Raw genomic sequence first — 21,246 nt, 5'->3', positions numbered from 1 at the left:
CCTTTGCCTTTCGGGGAGGTAAAATTATGCATTTTGTTTTTTAGAATTTTGGGGGGAAATATTTAAGGTTCCTCACAGGGTTGTTGCACAGGTCAAATGAGTTTGGGGAGAACCGTGCATTTGCCCCCTTTTGCTTCTTGGATAAAAAGGTGGGCTATAATAAATTAATAATAATGAACGTCTGGAGGGCACCACACTGGCGACCCATGGGCTAGGTTACATAGCTGTCAGCCTTTCCCTTTTTTGTGGGAAATTCCCTTATTATAGCAGTGGGGAACAGCAGGGAGGGTCGACAGCTATGGCTAGGTAGCAAGTGAGAAGACAACCTCGGCAGTTAGATTTCCTCCAGCACAAGCCCAAGGAGATCTCCTTGCCCACACAAGGCAGAGGAACGCCCAGCCATCCATGCCGAGATGAAAGCAACGAGCCAGGCTTCTCCAGGGCCTAGGAACCCATTCAGTGTGCCAGTCCTGAGAGCCACAACAACAGCTTTATTGGCATGTTCTTAATATGACACGATCCCGTACAGAGAACTAGGGTGTTGGGGAGACCCCAAACATACACCTTCACTGTCCTTCCGCAGGCGGGGCCTGGCTCAAGGCCTAGGACAGAAACAAGAGGGGCGCCCCACTCTTGCCCAACATAGCTGAGCAGCTTTCTCGACGAGGGCCGTGCCCAGGAAAGAAACAAGCCCCTAAAACGCCCGGCAGGGGAAAACAGTTCCAAGTTACTAAGCCACGCAAAGCAGTTGAGCTGGAGGTGTTTGCGCCTGTTTCCCCCTTCCCCCTCTCAGTCCGCGGTGAATATCCGGCTGGAGATATCGTCCAGCAGCCAATCGATACCCACAAGCAGGTTCTCCCCAGTGTAGGCGCTGCAGCCTTGAATGCACCAGTGGTGGCTGTGGATGCTGTCGAGGTCGAGAGCCTGGAAAGAGGCAGAAAGACGGGGAGCGGGGGTGAGGGCCATGCATCTGGTGAGCTCAAAGGGAAAGCCTGCAAGTGGGCCTTGAAATCAGGCTCACCTGAAGAGGTGGCGGGCAGCACCCAGAAAGGCTACAGGCCGGGCACCACGCAGGACAGCCTTCGTAAAGCAGGCTCCTTCCAGATGTTTGGGACTACAACTCCCATCAGCCCTGCGCTGGCTAGGGCTGATGTGCTTCCCAACTTCTCCAACTCCAAAAAATACAGTCGTCCGTAATTTTAAGCATTCTTGACTCATCGTGGCTCCTTTTACTCTCTTATTTTAAAAGGTACAATTTGTGTGGGTGAAAATTGTGTCCATACTGTGGTCGTCTAAACCAGGCACCCCCAACCCATGGCCCTCCAGATGTTTTGGCCTACAACTTCCATGATCCCTAGCTAACAGGACCAGTGGTCAGGGATGATGGGAATTGTAGTCCAAAACATCTGGAGGGCCGAAGGTTGGGGATGCCTGGTCTAGATAATGCTATGCCACATCTGATGTTTATGGTCTGCTGGCCAAATAAACTGAGCTGAAATTAACTTCCTCAAAGCCATGAGAGACACCCTCCCGCCTTTGGTTTGCCCGGTACCCAAAGCTGCCCCACCTGCTCTCACCAGGACTGCTAGTGATGCTCACCTCCTGGATGGCGCTGGAGCTCAGGGCCCCAGGCAGGTCCTGCTTGTTGGCAAAGATGAGCAAGGTGGCCCCCGCCAGGCGCTGTTGAGACAGAAACAAAGAGGTGACCTAGGAAGGAGGGAGGCTTATCCCAAGTCATCCGATTGGTCCACCAAGCTCAGTATGGTCCACACTGGCTGGCAGAGGCTCTCCAGGGTCCTCCTTGGAGATGCCAGTGAGAAACGAACTCGGGGCCTTCTGCGTACAAAGCAAGTGCTCTGCCACTGACCTATTATAACCCTAAAAACAAACGAAGATTCTAGTCCTCGTGCTACTGGGACCTTCTGCAAGGAGAATGTGCATTGCCTACCATGAGCTATGGTCCTCGTGATTCTAAATAAAGGGCGGGTTTAAAGAGGGACACAGGAAGGAACCTTACTCCAAGTCAGACCAGTGGGCCAGCTAGCCAGTATCATCTGCCAGCCATTTTTGACTACATCTCCCAGTGCTGACTGGGGCTGATGGGAGGGCTTGGGGAAGATTGGCTCACCATGACAGGAAGTGGGCAGTGCTTTTTTTCGGGGGGATGGGGACGCAGGGAGCATACCCCTAAACATTTTTCTTTAGGAAAAAAAGCACTGGAAGTGGGTCTCCAGAGTTTTACTGTTACTGTTTTATTAACCACCTTTCACTAGGGCTGGGCGATATACCATCCAAAACCGGTTTGAAGTCCATATTGCCATATCGGGTTTAATAATTTTTGTCCTGGCAATATATCACGAATCATGATACGTGTGTGTGTTCTGCAAAAAACACAATGTGTGGAAAACCGTGAAGCCAGCCAATGCTTCTCCATAGCTCTATCCTTATTTCAGACATTGCGATGTATCGGTAGTGTCGCGATGTTTAGCTGGTGATATACTGCAATGTAATAATAATAATAATAATAATAATAATTTATTATTTATACCCCGCCCATCTGGCTGGGTCTCCCCGGCCACTCTGGACGGCTTCCAACAAATACTAAAATACAATACAAAGTCACAAATTAAAAACTTCCCTAAACAGGGCTGCCTTCAGGTATTTTCTAAATGAAACCCTACCCTTCACCTTAAGATTCCTGGGCAGGTCGCAACATTAAAACACAACCGTAAATACAGTTTAAAGCAGCTTACAATTGTAAGAAAAAGGTGTATCCTAAAAACGTACACCTCAAGTATCAAAGGCCAGAGTAAAGAAATTTGTCTTCAGCATTCTCCAGAAGTTGTATAATGAAGGGGCCAGGCACACCTCTGTGGGGAGGGAGTTCCACAGCTTAGGGGCTGCCACAAAGAAGGCCCTCCCCCAGGCTGCCACCCCCAGCTGAGGCTCTGGGGGTTGAGGAGCTACCAGTGGGACCCCCCTCTGCCAATATCAGCACCCGAGAGGGTCTGTGGGTAAGGAGGCAATCTTTCAGATATTTGGGGCCTAACACCAACTGGGGCACTTTGAACTGGACCCGGTATAACAGGCATTTTAAGCAGGGGTCTCCACCTGGAGACTGAAGTGGAGAGCTCTTGCATGCCAAGCAAGTGTCCTACCACCCAGTTACAAATCCCCCTGCCCGGTTAACCCTTGCAGCGCCAAGGCCAGGCAGAGCTCAAGGTCCACTCTGTTCTCTGCTGCAGAGCAGGTAGACACTCCCAGCCACCCTGGGCTCCTACCTCCTCCACCAGAAGGCTCTGGAGTTCCCTCTTGCAGTCATCTAGGCGCTGGCGGTCAGCGCTGTCCACCACCCAGATGAGGCCATCGGTGCTCTCAAAGTAGTTCCGCCAGTAGGAGCGTAGGGATTTCTGGCCCCCAACGTCCCAGATGTTCAGCTTGAACCTGCAAAGAGGAGACCCACAGCCAGGTGACGAAAGGGTGAAGGAAAGGGGAGGGTCTAGGCCAGCAATGAAGGAGGAAGGGGGGGAGGAATGCAGAGAGGAGTCCCTTCCTCCTGTCACAGCAGCCCCCTGGCAGCTATGGGGAAAGGGGATGGGATGGAGCCCCTCACCCGCGGTGCTCCAAGGTCTTGATGTTGAAGCCCAGCGTGGGCGAGATGGTGTCGATCTCATCCCCATTGAACTTCTTCAGGATCGTAGTCTTTCCGGCATTGTCCAGGCCCCTGACATAGGGAGGTGAGTTAAAGGGACACAATTGCAGAAGAGGAGGAAGAGACCTGCTGCCCACCCTTCCTCAATTCCCTTCAGGAATCTCAAAGCAAGGGGAAAGCCTGCTACTCAGTGGCAGAGAGCATGTGCTTTGCATGCAAAACGTCCCAGGTCCAATCCTTGCTGGCACCTCCAGGTAGGGCATGAAACCCTAGAGAGCAGCTGCTGCCAGCCAGTGTAGGCAATACTGAGATAGATGTGCCAATGGTCTGACTCGGTATAAGGCAGCTTCTCGTGTTCCTATGCAGTCTTCTAGGAAACTGCTGGCTCTCGCCATATACCCTGCGGGGTGCGTGGGCGCGCGGGTTCTGCTTGCACGGGCTCTGAGAGGCAAAGGCACTCTGCACACGCACAGAGGCGCCCTTTGCCACTTAGGTTCATAAGACCCTAAGGCTAGAGCTTAGAAATGCTGCCCGGTCCCCAGCCCTGGCCCTGCTCAACGCCTCGGAGCAAAAGGAGGTGGAGGAGGAATGCGAAGCCCCGCGTGGACCCTCTCCCGGCCCCGCCACCCCTTCCCCTCTCCCTTCGCCCCTCTTCCCCGCACGGAAGGATACAGCATCAGCAGCCGCAGCTCCCGCTCCTTCTGCTTCATCTTCTTCAAGATGCTGAGCAGCCCCATCTCCCTCTCACGCCGGCGGAAGGAGCCGCCCCGCCCCCGCAGGAATGCCGGGGGCTTTGGAGCCAAAGAGGTACGAACAGAAAATAAGCTTTTGTACAACTAGGGCTTCCGACCGCCGCTCTAGCAAAACCTCCATATGCGGGGCAGCTTAAGAGGGATCTTCTCCCAACCCCAACCATCTCCTTTCTTTCTTTTTTAATCCATTGGAAACAATGCAATAAGGAAGCACAGTTGCTGAGGTTTGAATTGTAAAGCCGGGAGTCACAATGCGCTTCGATACAGCGCTTTGAAATAATCCTAAGAAGAAGAAGAAAATACTTTTGATCAACGAACTTGTCCGCTTCTTCATTTGACTTTTGGGCGGGGATTATGAAAGAGCTTTCTTTGAATTTCTGACAATGCAAACCTAGGAATGTCTGCTCAGAAAAGCCCAATAGAGTCCTCCCAATACAGTCCTGGGGCGTCCTCCCAGGTAAGTGCGTATATTAGCATCACTGCATTGCAGCCTATGAGCATACTATGTGTTAAAATTCCACCAAAAGTCCCTATTCGTTTATCTTCTCGTGCAAACGGGAACCCGAAGTCGAGATTAATGGAAGATTATCCGACTGCGCTGCGCCACTTTCCTCTCCATTGCTTATTATTCGCCAGGACACGCCCCTTCCCTATCCTGCCCAATGGAAAGGAAGACAAGCTGCCTGGTCCATGGCGAAAAAATAGACTCGCAAATTGAAGACTGACATATAGGGCCGGAAAACTGATTCAATATAATTTCTCTCTCTCTCTCCCCACACACTTTGGAAAGCTGGCCATGGAAAGAAAAAAAGTCATGGTTTCCCCCAACCAACCCCCTAAATTCAGGTCCTAAACTGAAGGGTCCTTCTGAAGGAAAGACGGGATAACAGAAAGAGGCCTATAAGCACCATTTTCTTAATGAATGAATGAATGAATAAAGTCATGGATTAAAAAAACAAACACGCTTCTGGCTATTTTAGAAGAGCAACGTGGCAAATCATCGGTTGAGCGCTGGATCTGGGCCGAGGGAGTCTAAATGGCAAAATGTTTATTAATTTTTACTGCAACCTGAGAGGTATTTTCTGTTGAGGGGTTGGCTGGAAATCCACACCAGCCTCAACCCCACTTCAGACCTGGACTGCACTGCAGAGCCGTTGTAACTCAACCTGTCATCCATGAAGCATGACAGAGGACTACATTGCATGGTTGTTGTATCCGAGTCCCTCACTTTCAGGCTGACCCCTACCCCCTCGCCTGAACTAAGGGGAGAAGATGAGACTTCATTCGTGTTGGAATTGGCAGGTTGTTTTTTTCTTTTTTTCTTTACAACGTTGAAAACCATGTTGGGGAGAACTCTCCGCCCTTGAGGCAAAAAAAGTTGATCCGGAAGCTGGTCGCAGTGTACGAGTCTGCAGTATAAGTCTAAGGCAGACATAGTTTTCAAGTGCCGTTCTTGACATCACGTGGCCTTCTTGACCGATCTTTCCTCTAGCCAATAAACATCTGCAAGGCCAGGAACACTTCCGGGGCACGCTCCATTCCACGGAAATAAGAACAAATAGAGCTGCACCTCATTAGTTTGTATAATCAATCTCCGAGTTTTCGAGAGTTTGAGTGCAAAGCCATTTTAAAAATCTCCCCCCGGAGCTCAAATGAAATGTGGGATTTTGGACCAGGCATCACCAACAAACAAAGTGAAGCAGCAAAGAGAAATTAGCCTTCTGTCTCTAACCCGTGTGTTACTTCGTATAAAATTTCTCATTTTTAAAAAGTTTATTATGCTGCAATCCTAAAAACATTGAAGGGGTAGGCTGTATGCTTGAGCCCCCTTCCAATTCCTGGATCCAGCACGGAAGCTAGCTTGCCTGTTCCAGAAACTGAATCCGTGCTGGATCCAGGAATTAGAAGGGGGCTTATGGGTACAGCCTACCCCTCACTCCAAAACTCAGTATCATCCCCAATGCAAACAACACAGGAAAGAGGAGCCGAGTTCCGGAAGGGAGTTGCGGCAGCAAGATTCCTGCATTGCAGAGGATTGGGCTAGATGACCCTCGGGGTGCCTAACTATACAAGTCTATGAACCGAAGGCCTCCCGCTCCAGCTCCTCCTTTTTGTCCCGGGCCGGGTCCTTTGCCGCCTCCTCACCGCCCGGGCCAGCCTCTCCTCCTCTAGCTGCTGCTTCTGCCGTCGATGCCGAGCTCGGAGGCCGCCCCTCTCCGGGGCACGTGCCCGGGGATGTGCCCGGCCGAGGAGTTCGCGCGGCGGCGCCGGGAAGGCCGCCTGCACCGGCTGGAGCTGGGCGCGGGGCGCGAGGCGGACCCGGCACTGGCCGTCAAGGAGTACTCGCGCCCGGCCGCCGGCAAGGCGCCCCCGCGGCCCGAAGAGCTGCGCCCGCCCGACGTGCTGCTGGCCACAGTCCGGCATCTGCTGGACCGGGAGGACCGGGCATCGGACGCCGGGGACTCCGCCGAGGCTGCGGAGCGCGGCGCCTTCGTAACCGACCGGCTGCGCGCGGTGCGCCTGGACGCGGCGCTGCAGCGGCTCCCCGGCGCGCCCTGCGCCGCCCTCCACGAGCGCGCCCTGCTTTGGCTGCTCCGCGCCGGGACGCGCCTCTGCGCCCAGCCGCCCGCCCGCTTCGATGCCCACCTGCACCGCGCCCACCTGCAGGAGACCTTCGCCGCCCTCCGCCGCGCCTACCGGGAGCACGAGGACGGAGCCCGGCCCGCCGCCCAGCCCCGCTTCCAAGCCCTCTTCCTTCTCTACAACCTGGGTGAGGGATTCAGGGACGGGCTGCAAGAGGGGTGGTGGTCAAAGCCTTACTCATCCCGGGAATTTGGTCGGATGCTTTTGCTCAGCCTTGCCTACCTCGCAGGGTTGTTGTGGCGATCAGATGAATACAGTACTAGGAACTGGGAGAGACTAGGGCTTACAGTCCTCACCCTGCTCAGCCCTATAGCTCACTGTGTGGCATCGGGCTAGCCAACGCCTCTAACGCCTCTCAGCCTAACCTACCTAGCAGGTTTATGTGGGGATTAAATAAGGAGGGGGAGGACCATACAAGCCACATGGAGCATCTTAGGGGGAAAGCTGGGACAGAAAAGCAATAAGAAATAAATAAATATACTTCCATGAAAAGGTGCAGTAAGAAATAAATTCCATTCCTGAAAACAGAGGTGCCAACTTGGGGGGGGGGGGGCTCTCATAATCAATCACATGACATGGTGCATGCACACCATTTGAATGGCAATGCCCATCAACTTTTATGGGGGGGGGAGCTGAAGGCCCCTCATCGCTAGGAGTTGGCTCCTATGCCTAAAAGGTTGGGATATAAATATAGATATAGCAATAAATGAATTTGCTTCCCTGATCCTTCTATAAAGCCTGTTCATTCTGACCTTTTGCTTCTTTCTCTTCCCACCCCAAACAGGCTCTCCAGTCGCTCTTTGGGAGACCCTCCAGCTCCCCGATGCCATCCGAGCCTCCCCAGATGTCTCCACGGCGCTGGCCATCAACTGGGCCTTCCTGGAGCGGAATTTTGCCCGCTTCTTCCGCCTGGCCCAGGAGCTGCCTTACCTGCCCAGCTGCGCCCTTCACCCCCACCTGGCTGGGGCCCAGCGCCTGGCCTTGATGACCTTCAGCCACGGCTTCAGCGCCAGGAACTCCCGCTACCCGCTGGCACGGCTGGCACGGCTGCTGGCCACAGACAGCGTGGAAGAGGCGGCGGACTTGTGCCAGGCCCACGGCTTGACCGTGTTGGAGGGGGACGTGGTCTTCCAGAAGGGCTCCTTCAAGGACAGTGTGCCTTTGGTGCATAAGCCTTCCCGCCTGCTTGTGGATGGTAAATGGGGGGAGTCTACTCTGCTGGAGCTCTCGGAAAGGGTCTGCAGCTGACCCCCTTTGGAATGACTCTGTGTGCATGAGCTGAGACTGGAAAGGGGTTTGTAGCTCAGGGTTTTCCCCCTAGGGTAGTTAGACTGGCTCTCTCATTTTTGTCTGCCTGCCAGTAGGCCTCAGGTAAAAAGGTAAAGGTACCCCTGACCATGAGGTCCAGTTGCGGACGACTCTGGAGTTGTGGCGCTCATCTTGCTCTATAGGCCAAGGGAGCCGGCATTTGTCGGCAGACAGCTTGTGGGTCATGTGGCCAACATGACTAAGTCGCTTCTGGCGATAAACAGGTACCGCTCTGGTGGGAAGGTAAACGGCATTTCCGTGCGCTGCTCTGGTTCGCCAGAAGCGGCTTTGTCATGCCGGCCACGACCCAGAAGCTGTACGCCGGCTCCCTCGGCCAGTAACGTGAGATGAGCACCGCAACCCCAGAGTCGGACACAACTTGACCTAATTGTCAGGGGTCCCTTTACCTTTTACTTATGAATGCAATAAATAAGTCAATGTTCTTAAATGTGCCTTGAGTCTCACCTTGGGAAGAAGGTGGGGTAGAAAATATTAAATAATAGTACTATTACTCTTGAAGGCAGAGTTGGTTGAGGGAAGTGTGGGCTCTGACTCTCCTTGGGGGCAGCAGAAGATGGGGAAATGGGACAGCAGTTTCCATACAGGTCCGATCAAGTGCGGGGAAGCTGTGGCCCTGAATAAATAGTTGGATACAGCTTCTGTCAGCCCAGATCATTGACCATGCTGGCTCAAGGTGATGGGAGCTGAGAGTCCAGGAACATCTGGAGAACATGTGTTTCAGGAAGGATAAGCCATGTTGCAAAAAAAAAAAAATTACGGCAGCTTAAGGTCCCATTCCTCTGCTACCATTAGAAAGTTAGCACATCTGGGCTAGAGGTTCCAGCAAGGCCCTTTCCTCCACTGTGCTGGTTCCCTTAATGTATGGGAGCATTACAATTTTTATTCTCGCCCCCACCCCTAGTGGCCTTGATGTGGTACAGTCCATTCTACCATATTTTGCTGCTTGCAGGTGCACTGGAGTCCACATATTGTCACGCGCCGCCCCCTGCAGGTTTGGAGGACTTTATGCAAAGCTAGAAGGAAGTTCTTACACCCTCCCTGAATTAAGAATGCAAGAGCCCTGGCTGGATCAAACCAGTCCTGTCCACCATCCCGTTCCCCACATTTCTCTGGACACCTACCGTAAATGCTAGTCATGTGTGTGGAGCATTTAGTTGTTGTTTGGAAAACTGAACTGAATGTTACTGGAATGTTACTAATATGTCAGCTGTAGAAGAGATTGTGGTGGTGGCAGTTGTTTTGTATACAGTTTACATGCCGAAGTGATGCTGCATCTGAGAAGCTGTGAGTGAACTATAACCTAGTTTCCAAAACAAAACCAGGCCTGCAAATATTAAATGCTTGGACAACTTTAAAGTGTAGCCCCACCTGCCAACGCTGGGGAATGGATGACAAGAAAGTGCTTTTCATCGCATAGAACCACCATAAAAAGTCTGAGCCAAAAAGTGCCTTCTCCTGGGAAGATACTGATAAATCTATGAACCTGAAGGGCCAGATAAATGGGGGGATGCTCAGGAGAAATTGAACTTGCTGCACTTGAGAAGCTCCTGTAAGAGAATTGTGCACAATTGAAGCAAGAAACCCAGAAGGCTGTAGAAGGAGCTTTGATTTTCTTTATGGTATTAAAATGTTTCATTTCCCCACCCCTCAAACGGTCAGCATTTGAGATACGGCATTTCCTGGGCCCCCCCCCCCCACTTTCACTCTAGAGTGCCACTCGTCTTGAACACACATTGCCTTAGGTGAGGGAGCTCCCCTAAAAATTAAATCCTTACACCCCACACCGGACTTCCTAGGGAAAATGTGGGTGGCTGTGGGAGTAATGCAGAACCCTTTCTCGCATCATATGTGCTTGCACAGTTTACTTGTTGTATGTCTGATTGATACACCCCTCTTATGCAGGCCCTTTTCCTCTTGGGCATGCAACACCTTGCACTCTCACACAAACATGCAGCCCCTTTAGATGCTGTCACTTTATAAAGAGAATCTTGCTGATCCCGGCATTCATCAGAAAAAACTTTGTAGGCCCCATGTATAACACCGGTTTGTAGACCTGAAGAGTGCTCAATAGATCACCTATTCCTGCCCAGGCAAATGCAGGAAAACCTGACAATTATGTCTGGGCTTGCTGATCAGAAGGTCGACGGTTCGAATCCCTGCGACGGGGTGAGCTCCCGTTGCTCGGTCCCAGCTCCTGCCCACCTAGCAATTCGAAAGCATGTCAAAGTGCAAGTAGATAAATACAGGTGAAACTTGAAAAATTAGAATATCGTGGAGAGGTTCATTTCTTTCAGTAATTCAACTTAAAAGGTGAAACTAATATACGAGATAGACTCATGACATGCAAAGCGAGATATGTCAAGCCTTTATTTGTTATAATTGTGATGGTTATGGTGTACAGCTGATGAGAACCCCAAATTAACAATTTCAACTTTGGGGTTTTCATTAGCTGTACACCATAATCATCACATATCTCGCTTTGTATGTCATGAGTCTATCTCATATATTAAACTCCAGTAGCTAATGAAAACAATTGCTTACATAAATGGACTTTTCCACAATATTCTAATTTTTAGAGTTTCACCTGTAGGTACCGCTCCGGCGGGAAGGTAAACAGCATTTCTGTGCGCAGCTCTGGTTCGCCAGAAGCGGCTTTGTCATGCTGGCCACACGACCCAGAAGCTGTACGGCGGCTCCCTCGGCCAGTAACGCGAGATGAGCGCCGCAACCCCAGAGTCGGACACGACTGGACCTAATGGTCAGGGGTCCCTTTACCTTTAAGCTTTCCTTGGGGGATTTCCCAACCTGTTTAAGTCTGTGGTTGGGTTTCCTAATGTTTATGTAGTGTGTGAGATGTTTGCTCTTTTAGGAGGGTCCTGTATGAAAAAGTTTATCTGGAGATGTTAAGTGGGATAAATATTGCTTTCCCTTACTTGTGTCTGCCTTAATCCCTCAGACCCACCCTTTTACATTATGCGCTGACTTGAGCATAAGCCCTGGTGAGATTGGCCCAGGAAATTGTGGCTGCAGTGCAGCATTGAAGTCTGCAGTTCTGTGCATGCCTACCTGGGAGCAAGCCCTACTGAATAAACATGCATAGGATTGCAGTGCATGGTAGAGACCAGGGTCAGTTTTGGAAGGAGCCATAACTCGGCAGTAGGGCATCTGCTAGCTTGGCATATGGAAGTTCCCATGTTCAATCCCCTCTTTGCCTGAGACCCTGAAGTACCACTGCTGGTCAGTCAGTAGACTATTGGGCAAAGGGGGCAGCTTCCTATACTTGAAAGTATATAATGTGCACGAGGTTCTTTTATACTATGAGCACAGAGTGTTCCAATTTTGCTCCTCTCTTAAATCAACACACACTTCTCTCTGGTGTTTTTCACTTTGCTGAGTTTTTTGGCTCTTCCTCCAGATTCACCTGTTCCAGGTGTTCAGCCTCAAATTGTGAAGGCACAATCTGCTGCGCGTCCGACTTCTCCTGCTCTGAGTGGGAAGATCCTAAGGGGGCTTCTCAGTGCATTAGACGGAATGTTTTTTCCAAGTTCCCTCACAATCAGCTGTGCGGCTATGGCATGGCTACTGAGGCAACACTTGGGTTGCTGTAGAGCAGACTGCATTGAAACCAGTGAATGTATAACCTAAGCACATTCCATCTATCTGTGGTATTGCAAAACATAAGATGCAAAGACATAATATAGACTATGACATAGCATGGATTCTGGGATGTCCTACACTTATGAGGCAGGTATATGACATTCTTTAATCACTGTGACCCATTCTGCATAATTATTTAAATTCCAGCCTTAAAAATATAAAACCCTAAAGGTTTGCTAGGGCTCAGTTGTACCTGAAATGTACAGCCTGCCTACCGCTGCCTTTTGCTGAGAATTACGACTCATGGAGCAGACTTTACCCCTGGACTTTCAACAGCTTCGATAAATATATTTAAGGATCTACCCTGTTCTCTTGATCAAGGTTTCTTTTCACTGATTTTAATATAGTATTTTTTTAATTGTTGCAACCTGCCCTGGCGCCTTAGGATGAAAGTCGCGCAAGCCCCTTTCAGACCTCCCCACACAATGATGGAAGGTTGGAGTGGCTTTTAGCCTGGGTTCACACCCATGTGTTGCTTGGAAATGTGGCGAGCTGAAAGGGGTTATTAGCTTCTCCTGAAAAAGAAGAGTGCAGCAGCTGGGATACTGGGGAATAAAAGGCTCAGGAGGTCAAAAGGTTAATAAACACTTTATTTCCATTTTACAATATCAGTTATTCTCAATTAATTTGCTTTTAAAGTGCTGAAAAGATTTTCCTTTTACTGTTTTGTTTTAAAATCAAGATACATTTGTTAAACAAAAAGATGGAAGTAGATAACAAATAGCATCTGTAAGGTTGGGAGGGAATATAGAAGGCCTTGAAGAATTTTGCTCCACATCTCAGAAAACTTTCATTTCATTATACAAAAATAACAAATATATAGAGATGACTAAGATGGTGTCAAGAATGTACACAAAATCTTTGGTTAATTTATTTTATCGTGACTTTTTTTAACCAGACAAAAATGGGAATGATACCATGGGTGTATCAAATGAATACAAAAAAACCTGACCTTTCTGCAGCAATGTAAGACTGTTTGTGAGGCCCCAAATTTGACACATCTCAGTTTCATCTATATATTTTTACAGAGTCTTTTTCTTTTTCTTTTACCACATCCAATTTTTAAACGATAAGAATTTTTTTAGCTGCCCCCTTCCACAGATAAAAGCAGGAGGGGGAGGGGAGTCACTGAAATGGAAAACAATTGCCATAGATCAACACTGAAGATATTTAGCAAGTCGAAAAGTATATATATATTTATGTTTTTAAAAGCTTGCTTAAGTAAACGTAAAGCTCTCAGCGTACGAAGCGCAAACCCCCAACCCTGAAACACAAGAGAGAACTTCCAAAATACATCTGAGGAACTGTACATCCCACCTTCCTAATGGCACAGCTTTAAATATCACATAAATCCAGGTTCCACCTCTTTTCAAATTGGTAGCCGGAAGAAGTGCCCGTCACACAAACGGCATTATTACCCATGGCACAAATGATACTGTTTAATTCAAACTGATACAGCTGATTCACCAAGCAGCATTCTGTATTATGTGTGTGTTGCCGCTTTTTTTATATAAAAAAAAATGGCACTACTTAACCGTTATTACAGCCACAGTGCATTGTGGGAAGCACGGCAATGCATTCTGGGATGCAAGTTTACCTGCCATTATCACTGCTTTAAGAACTTTGCAAAAAAAAACCAAAAATCTGCTGTATCAGTTTCTGTGAGATATCTATACATATATCTATGGAAGAGATAATCATGTTGGGACAACTCCCTGACCACAGTAAAAACATGGTTATTTCTCAGTTAAGGCCTACCATTTCACTGGGCACCCCGTTTTTATTGCTGAGCATTTCAAGCTAGGAAATTTGTATATACACACATATAAGGGAGATAGATAAGATATATACACAGAGAGACAATATGTACACGAGAACCCCCCCCCCCATTTCACTCATTTCATTTCGTCGTCACTTCCCGATACCTCATAAGAACCTTTAGTTTTTGTCCCTATCCCTCCAAACGTACCAAATTTCAGCTTGGCCTGTTTGCCTTTGTCGTGCTCCAGTGTGCCTGTTGGCGTCGAATGCGAGGAATGCTCATCGCTGAAAGACGACGACCGGTGCCGGGACTTTTTGCCCTTAAAGAAGGAGAACTTCCCTTTCGGAGAAGCAGATCCTTCCACTTCCACATCACCCTCCAAGGAACCCAGGCTGGCCTGTAACTCCCCTTCGCACCCTGAGGCAGACACTGAGATCTCTGGGGAGCCAACGCTGCCTTTGACCTTAGATTTTGAGAAATGGAACTTTGGCATTTTGATTTTGGATTTCTTAAGCTTAACGTCAGGCTCTTCCAGTTCCACATTCACCGCCCCGGCATGGAAGCTCGCCTCTGGCGCCTGAGGGAACTCAACATCAACCCCAACCTCCCTTCCAGTTAGCTCTTGCCCCGCAACCACAAATTTTGGCATTTTCATTTTGGGGAACGACACTTGTCCAGATGAGCTTTCTAAATGGCTGTGTGGAACATTCACCCCAACAGAAGGACCTTTGACCTCTAATTTGGGACCTTTGAGATCAACCCCTGCCTTTGGTCCAGAAAACTGAAGGCCTCCAGACCCCTGCATGCCCATGTTTAGTTCTGGCCCAGAAACTTTGGGAGCTGACACGTTGAGTGAAGGTCCTCTCAAGCTGACATCAGGAGCGCCAGCGTCCAAGCCCATGCCAGAAATCTTCACACCTGGTGCCCCTACGCCGATCTGTTGACCTTTCATGCCACCAGATACGTTAACGTCACCTTTCAAACTTGGTCCTTTCACATTCAAGTCAAAGCCTGGGGCAGAAATGTCATGTCCTCTGAGATCCACTTCAGGCCCTTTGATCTGTGGTCCTGAAATACTTCCTCCTTCACTGGCGATGCCAAACTGGGGCAACTTCATGCAGGGAATCTTAATTCCAGCTCCAGAGCCTTCCACATTAACGTCAGGTGCCTCGACAGCCACCTTGGGAGATGTAATGCTGCCAGAAATGCCGAAGTCTCCTTTGATCTTTGGTCCTTTCAGATTCACATCAAAGTCAGGCGCTGAAATGCCTCCTCCAGAGGCCATTTTCACTGTTGGCGCTTTCACGTCCAGGTCTGGAGCACTCACATTGACATCAAGGCCTGGGGCCTTTGGCATTTTAAGCTTTCCTTCAAAACCACTGACATCAACATCTGGTGTGCCAAATCCGATCCTTGGACCTTTAATGTCACCAGAAAGGCCCACGTCTCCTCCAAATTTTGGTCCTTTCAAGCTTACATCCACTGCAGGAGCGCTCATACTTCCTCCGATGCTTGGGGCCGAAACATCAACACTTGCTGAGGGCAGTTTTCCTTGAAGGTCCACCTCGGGCCCCTCCACTTTCACACCTGGCTTCCCGATCTTTGGCAAGCCAAATTTTGGCAATTTTAATTTCCCTTCTAGGCCTTGTCCTTCCATCTGGGGAAGGTCAATATCACCTTTCAGCTTTGGTCCTTTCAAGTTAATGTCAGGGGCTGACATGGAAGGAGCAGAAACATCCATGGATGGCAGGTTCACTGATGGACCTTTCAGGCTGATGTCAGGCGCGCTGAGGTTGGCATCAACACTTGGGCCTCGAAGGTCTCCTTCCAGTTTGGGACCAGCCAGATCGACATTTCCACCTGAGAATTTGAACTTTGGCTTCTTGAGATGGATGTCAGGACCTCCAATATTGACATCGGGGAGGCTGGCACTTCCGCTGGGAACTGTGATGTCAAGATCTGGAGATTTCAGAGATGGTGAGGAGACGTCTATTCCTGGTGACTTGATTTCCCCTTCCACCTTTGGCAAAGAAGCATCAGCCTTGAACATAGGTGATTTGATATCAAACTCGACGTCAGGAAAAGAGAGTTTCCCAAACATAGACTTCTTTCCTTTGGGTGACTTGATGTTCATGTCTCCTTTCAGGGATGCTTCAGGGACAGAAATGCTTCCTTCCAAATCTGGCGATTTCATACTTGCATCCATATCTCCACTCACGCCAAAGCCAGCCTTCTTGCCTTTGATTTTAGGCCCGCTCATGTGGATTTTAGGCATTTTGAATTTACTTTTCTTCCCTTTTCCAGAAATGGTGATGTCAGGTGATTCAACATTCAGTTCACCTTCTGGGAGGGAGACGTCTGCCTTGGGGCTTTTTGCTCCAAATCCAAACTTTGGCATTTTAAATTTTGGGAGTTTAACGTTTCCCTCTGGCCCTTCAAGGTTTACATCTGGACACTCCAAGTCAATCTCAGGGCCCTTAGCTTCAATTCCTGGCCCCTGAATATCAATTCCTGGACCTTTTAAGCTGCCTTCAACCTTGGGAAGAGCGACATCAACATCACCCTTCACTTTAGGTCCCTTCAGATTTAAGTCAATCTCTGGCATGGATATTTGAGGTGTCTTGAAATGCATTTCAGGCATCTTTACTTTGGGACCCTTCAGTTTTCCTTCTGGTCCTTCTATGTCCAAGCTGGGGCCTGATAATTCCAATTCTCCCTTGGGTAGATTTACATCGACATGAGGTCCTTCCCCTTTGAACTCAGGCATGCCAAATTTGGGCAGCTTCATCTTGGGGAATTTCACCTTTCCGTCTGGACCATGAATATCAACACTGGGAGCATCAATGTCAATTTCTGGACCCTTCAAATCACCTTCAACCTTTGGTATGGAAACGTCCACATCTCCTTTCAGTTTGGGGCCTTTGAGGTTGAAATCCACATCAGGCATGGAGATTTTAGGTGCTTTGATGTTCATTTCAGGCATCTTGAATTTAGGGCCTTTCCACTTCCCTTCTGGACCTTCGAGTTCAACATCAGGAACATCTACGTCTAGTTTGGGTCCTTTGATATCAATTTCAGGGCCCTTCAAATCACCTTCCAACTTTGGCACTGAAACATCCACATCCCCCTTCACTTTGGGACCTTTCAAGTTCAAGTCAAGATCTGGCATGGAGATTTTGGGAGTCTTAAAATGCATATCAGGCATCTTAAACTTGGGACCTTTGAGTTTTCCTTCAGGGCATTCAAGCTCAACATCAGGAACGGAAACATCCAGTTTAGGGCCATGTATATCCATATCTGGTGCTTTCAAATCACCTCCAATCTTGGGAAGAGATAAATCCACATCTCCCTTCAGTTTTGGGCCCTTCAAGTTGAGGTCAACATCTGGCATGGATAATTTTGGTGCTTTGATGTTCATTTCAGGCATCTTAAATTTAGGTCCTTTCAGTTTTCCATCAGGTCCCTCAATATCAATGTCAGGAGCATCTATCTTTGGACCTTTGATATCTATTTCAGGCCCTCTTAGATCCCCTTCAAATTCTGGGACAGAAACATCCACATCACCTTTAAGTTTGGGCCCTTTCAAGTTTAGGTTCATGTCTGGCATGGAGATTTTAGGTGCCTTGAAATGCATGTCTGGCATCTTGAATTTAGGGCCTTTCCACTTCCCTTCTGGACCTTCGAGTTCAACATCAGGAACATCTACGTCTAATTTCGGCCCTTTGATATCCACGTCGGGCCCCTTCAGGTCACCTTCAAACTTCGGTACAGACACATCCACGTCACCCTTCACTTTTGGCCCTTTGAGATTTAGATCGAAATCTGGCATAGAGATTTTGGGGGTCTTAAAATGCATATCAGGCATCTTAAACTTGGGACCTTTGAGTTTTCCTTCAGGACCTTCAAGCTCAACATCAGGAAGGTCAACATCTAGTTTAGGCCCCTTGATATCCACATCTGGGCCTTTCAGGTCACCTTCCAGCTTTGGAACCGAAACGTCAACATCTCCCTTCAGTTTAGGGCCTTTCAGATTGAAATCAACGTCTGGCATGGAGATTTGGGGTGATTTGAAGTGCATGTCAGGCATCTTAAATCTGGGACCTTTCACTTTTCCTTCTGGGCCTTCGATGTCCAGGCTCGGTGCATCAATGTCCACCTTCGGTAGAGAAACATCAAGGTCTGCTTTTGGGAGGCTCACATCCACATCTGGGCCCTCTGCCTTGAAACTGGGCATTCCAAATTTGGGCATTTTGAATTTGGGCATTTTGAGTTTTCCTTCTGGGCCATGGAGGTCGACATCTGGACCATGAATATCAACACTGGGAGCATCAATGTCAATTTCTGGACCCTTCAAATCACCTTCAACCTTTGGTAGGGAAACATCCACATCTCCTTTCAGTTTGGGGCCTCTGAGGTTGAAATCCACATCAGGCATGGAGATTTTGGGTGCTTTGATGTTCATCTCTGGCATCTTGAATTTAGGGCCTTTCCACTTCCCATCTGGGCCTTCGAGTTCAACATCAGGAACATCTACGTCTAGTTTGGGCCCTTTGATATCAATTTCAGGGCCCTTCAAATCACCTTCCAACTTTGGCACTGAAACATCCACATCCCCCTTCACTTTGGGACCTTTCAAGTTCAAGTCAAAATCTGGCATGGAGATTTTGGGCGTCTTAAAATGCATATCAGGCATCTTAAACTTGGGACCTTTGAGTTTTCCTTCAGGACCTTCCAGCTCAACATCAGGAAGGTCAACATCTAGTTTGGGCCCCTTGATATCCACATCTGGTCCTTTCAGGTCACCTTCCAGCTTTGGAACCGAAACATCAACATCTCCCTTCAGTTTAGGTCCTTTCAAATTGAAATCAACATCTGGCATGGAAATTTTGGGTGATTTGAAGTGCATGTCAGGCATCTTAAATCTGGGACCTTTCACTTTTCCTTCTGGGCCTTCGATGTCCAGGCTCGCTGCATCAATGTCCACTTTCGGAAGAGAAACATCAAGGTCTGCTTTTGGGAGGCTCACGTCCATATCTGGGCCCTCTGCCTTGAAACTGGGCATTCCAAATTTGGGCATTTTGAATTTGGGCATTTTCAGTTTTCCTTCTGGGCCATGGAGGTCGACATCTGGAGCCTCAATATCCAGCTTGGGACCTTTGATGTCAATTTCTGGACCCTTCAAATCACCTTCAACTTTTGGTAGGGAAACATCTACATCTCCCTTAAGTTTGGGGCCTCTGAGGTTGAAATCCATATCAGGCATGGAGATTTTGGGTGCTTTGATGTTCATTTCAGGCATCTTGAATTTAGGGCCTTTCCATTTTCCTTCTGGGCCTTCGACTTCAACATCAGGAACATCTAAGTCTAATTTCGGCCCTTTGATATCCACGTCGGGCCCCTTCAGGTCACCTTCAAACTTCGGTACAGACACATCCACGTCACCCTTCACTTTTGGCCCTTTGAGATTTAGATCGAAATCTGGCATAGAGATTTTTGGGGTCTTAAAATGCATATCAGGCATCTTAAACTTGGGACCTTTGAGTTTTCCATCAGGACCTTCAAGCTCAACATCAGGAAGGTCAACATCTAGTTTGGGCCCCTTGATATCCACATCTGGGCCTTTCAGGTCACCTTCCAGCTTTGGAACCGAAACGTCAACATCTCCCTTCAGTTTAGGGCCTTTCAGATTGAAATCAACATCTGGCATGGAGATTTTGGGTGATTTGAAGTGCATGTCAGGCATCTTAAATCTGGGCCCTTTCACTTTTCCTTCTGGGCCTTCGATGTCCAGGCTCGGTGCATCAATGTCCACCTTCGGTAGAGAAACATCAAGGTCTGCTTTTGGGAGGCTCACATCCACATCTGGGCCCTCTGCCTTGAAACTGGGCATTCCAAATTTGGGCATTTTGAATTTGGGCATTTTGAGTTTTCCTTCTGGGCCATGGAGGTCGACATCTGGACCATGAATATCAACAACGGGAGCATCAATGTCAATTTCTGGACCCTTCAAATCACCTTCAACCTTTGGTAGGGAAACATCCACATCTCCTTTCAGTTTGGGGCCTCTGAGGTTGAAATCCACATCAGGCATGGAGATTTTAGGTGCTTTGATGTTCATTTCAGGCATCTTGAATTTAGGGCCTTTCCACTTCCCTTCTGGGCCTTCAAGTTCAACACCAGGAACATCTACGTCTAATTTGGGCCCTTTGATATCAATTTCAGGGCCCTTCAAATCACCTTCCAACTTTGGCACTGAAACATCCACATCCCCCTTCACTTTGGGACCTTTCAAGTTCAAGTCAAAATCTGGCATGGAGATTTTGGGGGTCTTAAAATGCATATCAGGCATCTTAAACTTGGGACCTTTGAGTTTTCCTTCAGGACCTTCCAGCTCAACATCAGGGAGGTCAACATCTAGTTTGGGCCCCTTGATATCCACATCTGGTCCTTTCAAGTCACCTTCCAGCTTTGGAACCGAAACGTCAACATCTCCCTTCAGTTTAGGGCCTTTCAAATTGAAATCAACGTCTGGCATGGAGATTTTGGGCACATTAAAATGCATTTCAGGCATCTTTAATTTGGGACCTTTGATCTTGCCCTCTGGGCCCTCTATATCCAAGTCAGGAGTTTCAATGTCCACTTTGGGTCCTGATACATCAATGTCTGCTTTGGGGAGGTTTATATCCACCTCAGGACCCTCGCCTTTGAAGCCTGGCATTCCAAATTTGGGCATTTTGAATTTGGGCATTTTGAGTTTGCCTTCTGGTCCATGGAGATCAACATCTGGAACATCAATGTCCAACTTGGGGCCTTTGATATCTATGTCAGGAGCTGTCAAATCCCCTTCCAGGCTTGGTACAGAAACATCGAGGTCACCTTTTAATTTAGGACCTTTCAAATTCAATTCCACATCTGGCTTTGAAACTTTAGGTGATGAAATATTCAGGGAAGGCATTTTAAATTTAGGGCCTTTCACTTTTCCATGAACATCAACATCTGGGCCTTGGACATCAACTTTAGGCCCTGAGATATTAACATCTGGTTTCTTAAGCTTCATGTCAACCTCTGGAGTGTGAACCTTTGGACCAGAAAAACTGAACTTTGGAAGCTTAAATCTTGATTTCTTTGGTTTCCCTTCAATATCTATTTTTGGTGCTTCTAAGTCAACTTCAGGTCCTTTCAATTCAACGTTAGGACCTTTGATGTTGCCTTCCAAGTCTCCCTTTAATTTAGGACCTTTCAAATTCAAGTCAATGTCTGGCATTGAGATCTTTGGAACATTAAAATTCATTTCAGGTTTCTTAAACTTGGGACCCCTTAATTTTCCTTCAGGGCCTTCGATTTCCAAATCAGGTGTTTCAATGTCTAGGTTGGGGCCAGATATATCCACTTCTCCCTTAGGCAAGCTCACATCCACTGAAGGGCCTTCTCCCTTGAAACCAGACATTCCA

General features: G+C 48.4%; 3 protein-coding genes across 3 annotated transcripts in view; 1 reads left to right on the top strand and 2 right to left on the bottom strand.

The window, feature by feature from the left end:
* Positions 1 to 471: 471 nt before the first annotated feature.
* On the bottom strand, positions 472 to 4,441 carry ARL2 (ADP ribosylation factor like GTPase 2). Its single transcript, XM_033174877.1, has 5 exons — positions 4,325 to 4,441; positions 3,614 to 3,724; positions 3,282 to 3,444; positions 1,600 to 1,680; positions 472 to 924 (listed from the first exon to the last, which is right to left on the bottom strand). Exons 1-5 carry the CDS (start codon positions 4,387 to 4,389, stop codon positions 790 to 792), a joined length of 555 nt encoding a protein of 184 aa, XP_033030768.1. The 5' UTR covers positions 4,390 to 4,441; the 3' UTR covers positions 472 to 789.
* Positions 4,442 to 6,485: 2,044 nt separating this feature from the next.
* On the top strand, positions 6,486 to 8,386 carry SAC3D1 (SAC3 domain containing 1). Its single transcript, XM_033174875.1, has 2 exons — positions 6,486 to 7,174; positions 7,832 to 8,386. Exons 1-2 carry the CDS (start codon positions 6,595 to 6,597, stop codon positions 8,293 to 8,295), a joined length of 1,044 nt encoding a protein of 347 aa, XP_033030766.1. The 5' UTR covers positions 6,486 to 6,594; the 3' UTR covers positions 8,296 to 8,386.
* A 4,216-nt stretch (positions 8,387 to 12,602) lies between these two features.
* Positions 12,603 to 21,246, bottom strand: part of AHNAK (AHNAK nucleoprotein) — a 55,628-nt gene continuing 46,984 nt past the window's right edge. The window contains exon 6 of the mRNA XM_033174864.1: positions 12,603 to 21,130. Within this exon, the coding sequence (XP_033030755.1) occupies positions 13,929 to 21,130 (7,202 nt within the window). The 3' untranslated portion in view covers positions 12,603 to 13,928. The remainder of the gene's footprint in view (positions 21,131 to 21,246) is intronic.

This window comes from Lacerta agilis, chromosome 17 (assembly GCF_009819535.1).
Source record: "Lacerta agilis isolate rLacAgi1 chromosome 17, rLacAgi1.pri, whole genome shotgun sequence".
Classification (NCBI taxonomy): Eukaryota; Metazoa; Chordata; class Lepidosauria; order Squamata; family Lacertidae; genus Lacerta; species Lacerta agilis.
This window is presented reverse-complemented; position numbering and strand designations above follow the sequence as displayed.

Bases quoted from the DNA above. Each gene is read 5' to 3' on its own strand.
- ARL2 (XM_033174877.1), bottom strand. From the start codon at position 4,389: ATGGGGCTGCTCAGCATCTTGAAGAAGATGAAGCAGAAGGAGCGGGAG. The intron at 3,725-4,324 runs GTATCCTTCCGT...TCCCTATGTCAG, and splicing joins GAGCTGCGGCTGCTGATGCT to GGGCCTGGACAATGCCGGAA. The intron at 1,681-3,281 runs GTAGGAGCCCAG...CTGTCTCAACAG, and splicing joins AGAGCCTTCTGGTGGAGGAG to CGCCTGGCGGGGGCCACCTT.
- SAC3D1 (XM_033174875.1), top strand. From the start codon at position 6,595: ATGCCGAGCTCGGAGGCCGCCCCTCTCCGGGGCACGTGCCCGGGGATG. The intron at 7,175-7,831 runs GTGAGGGATTCA...CACCCCAAACAG, and splicing joins CTTCCTTCTCTACAACCTGG to GCTCTCCAGTCGCTCTTTGG.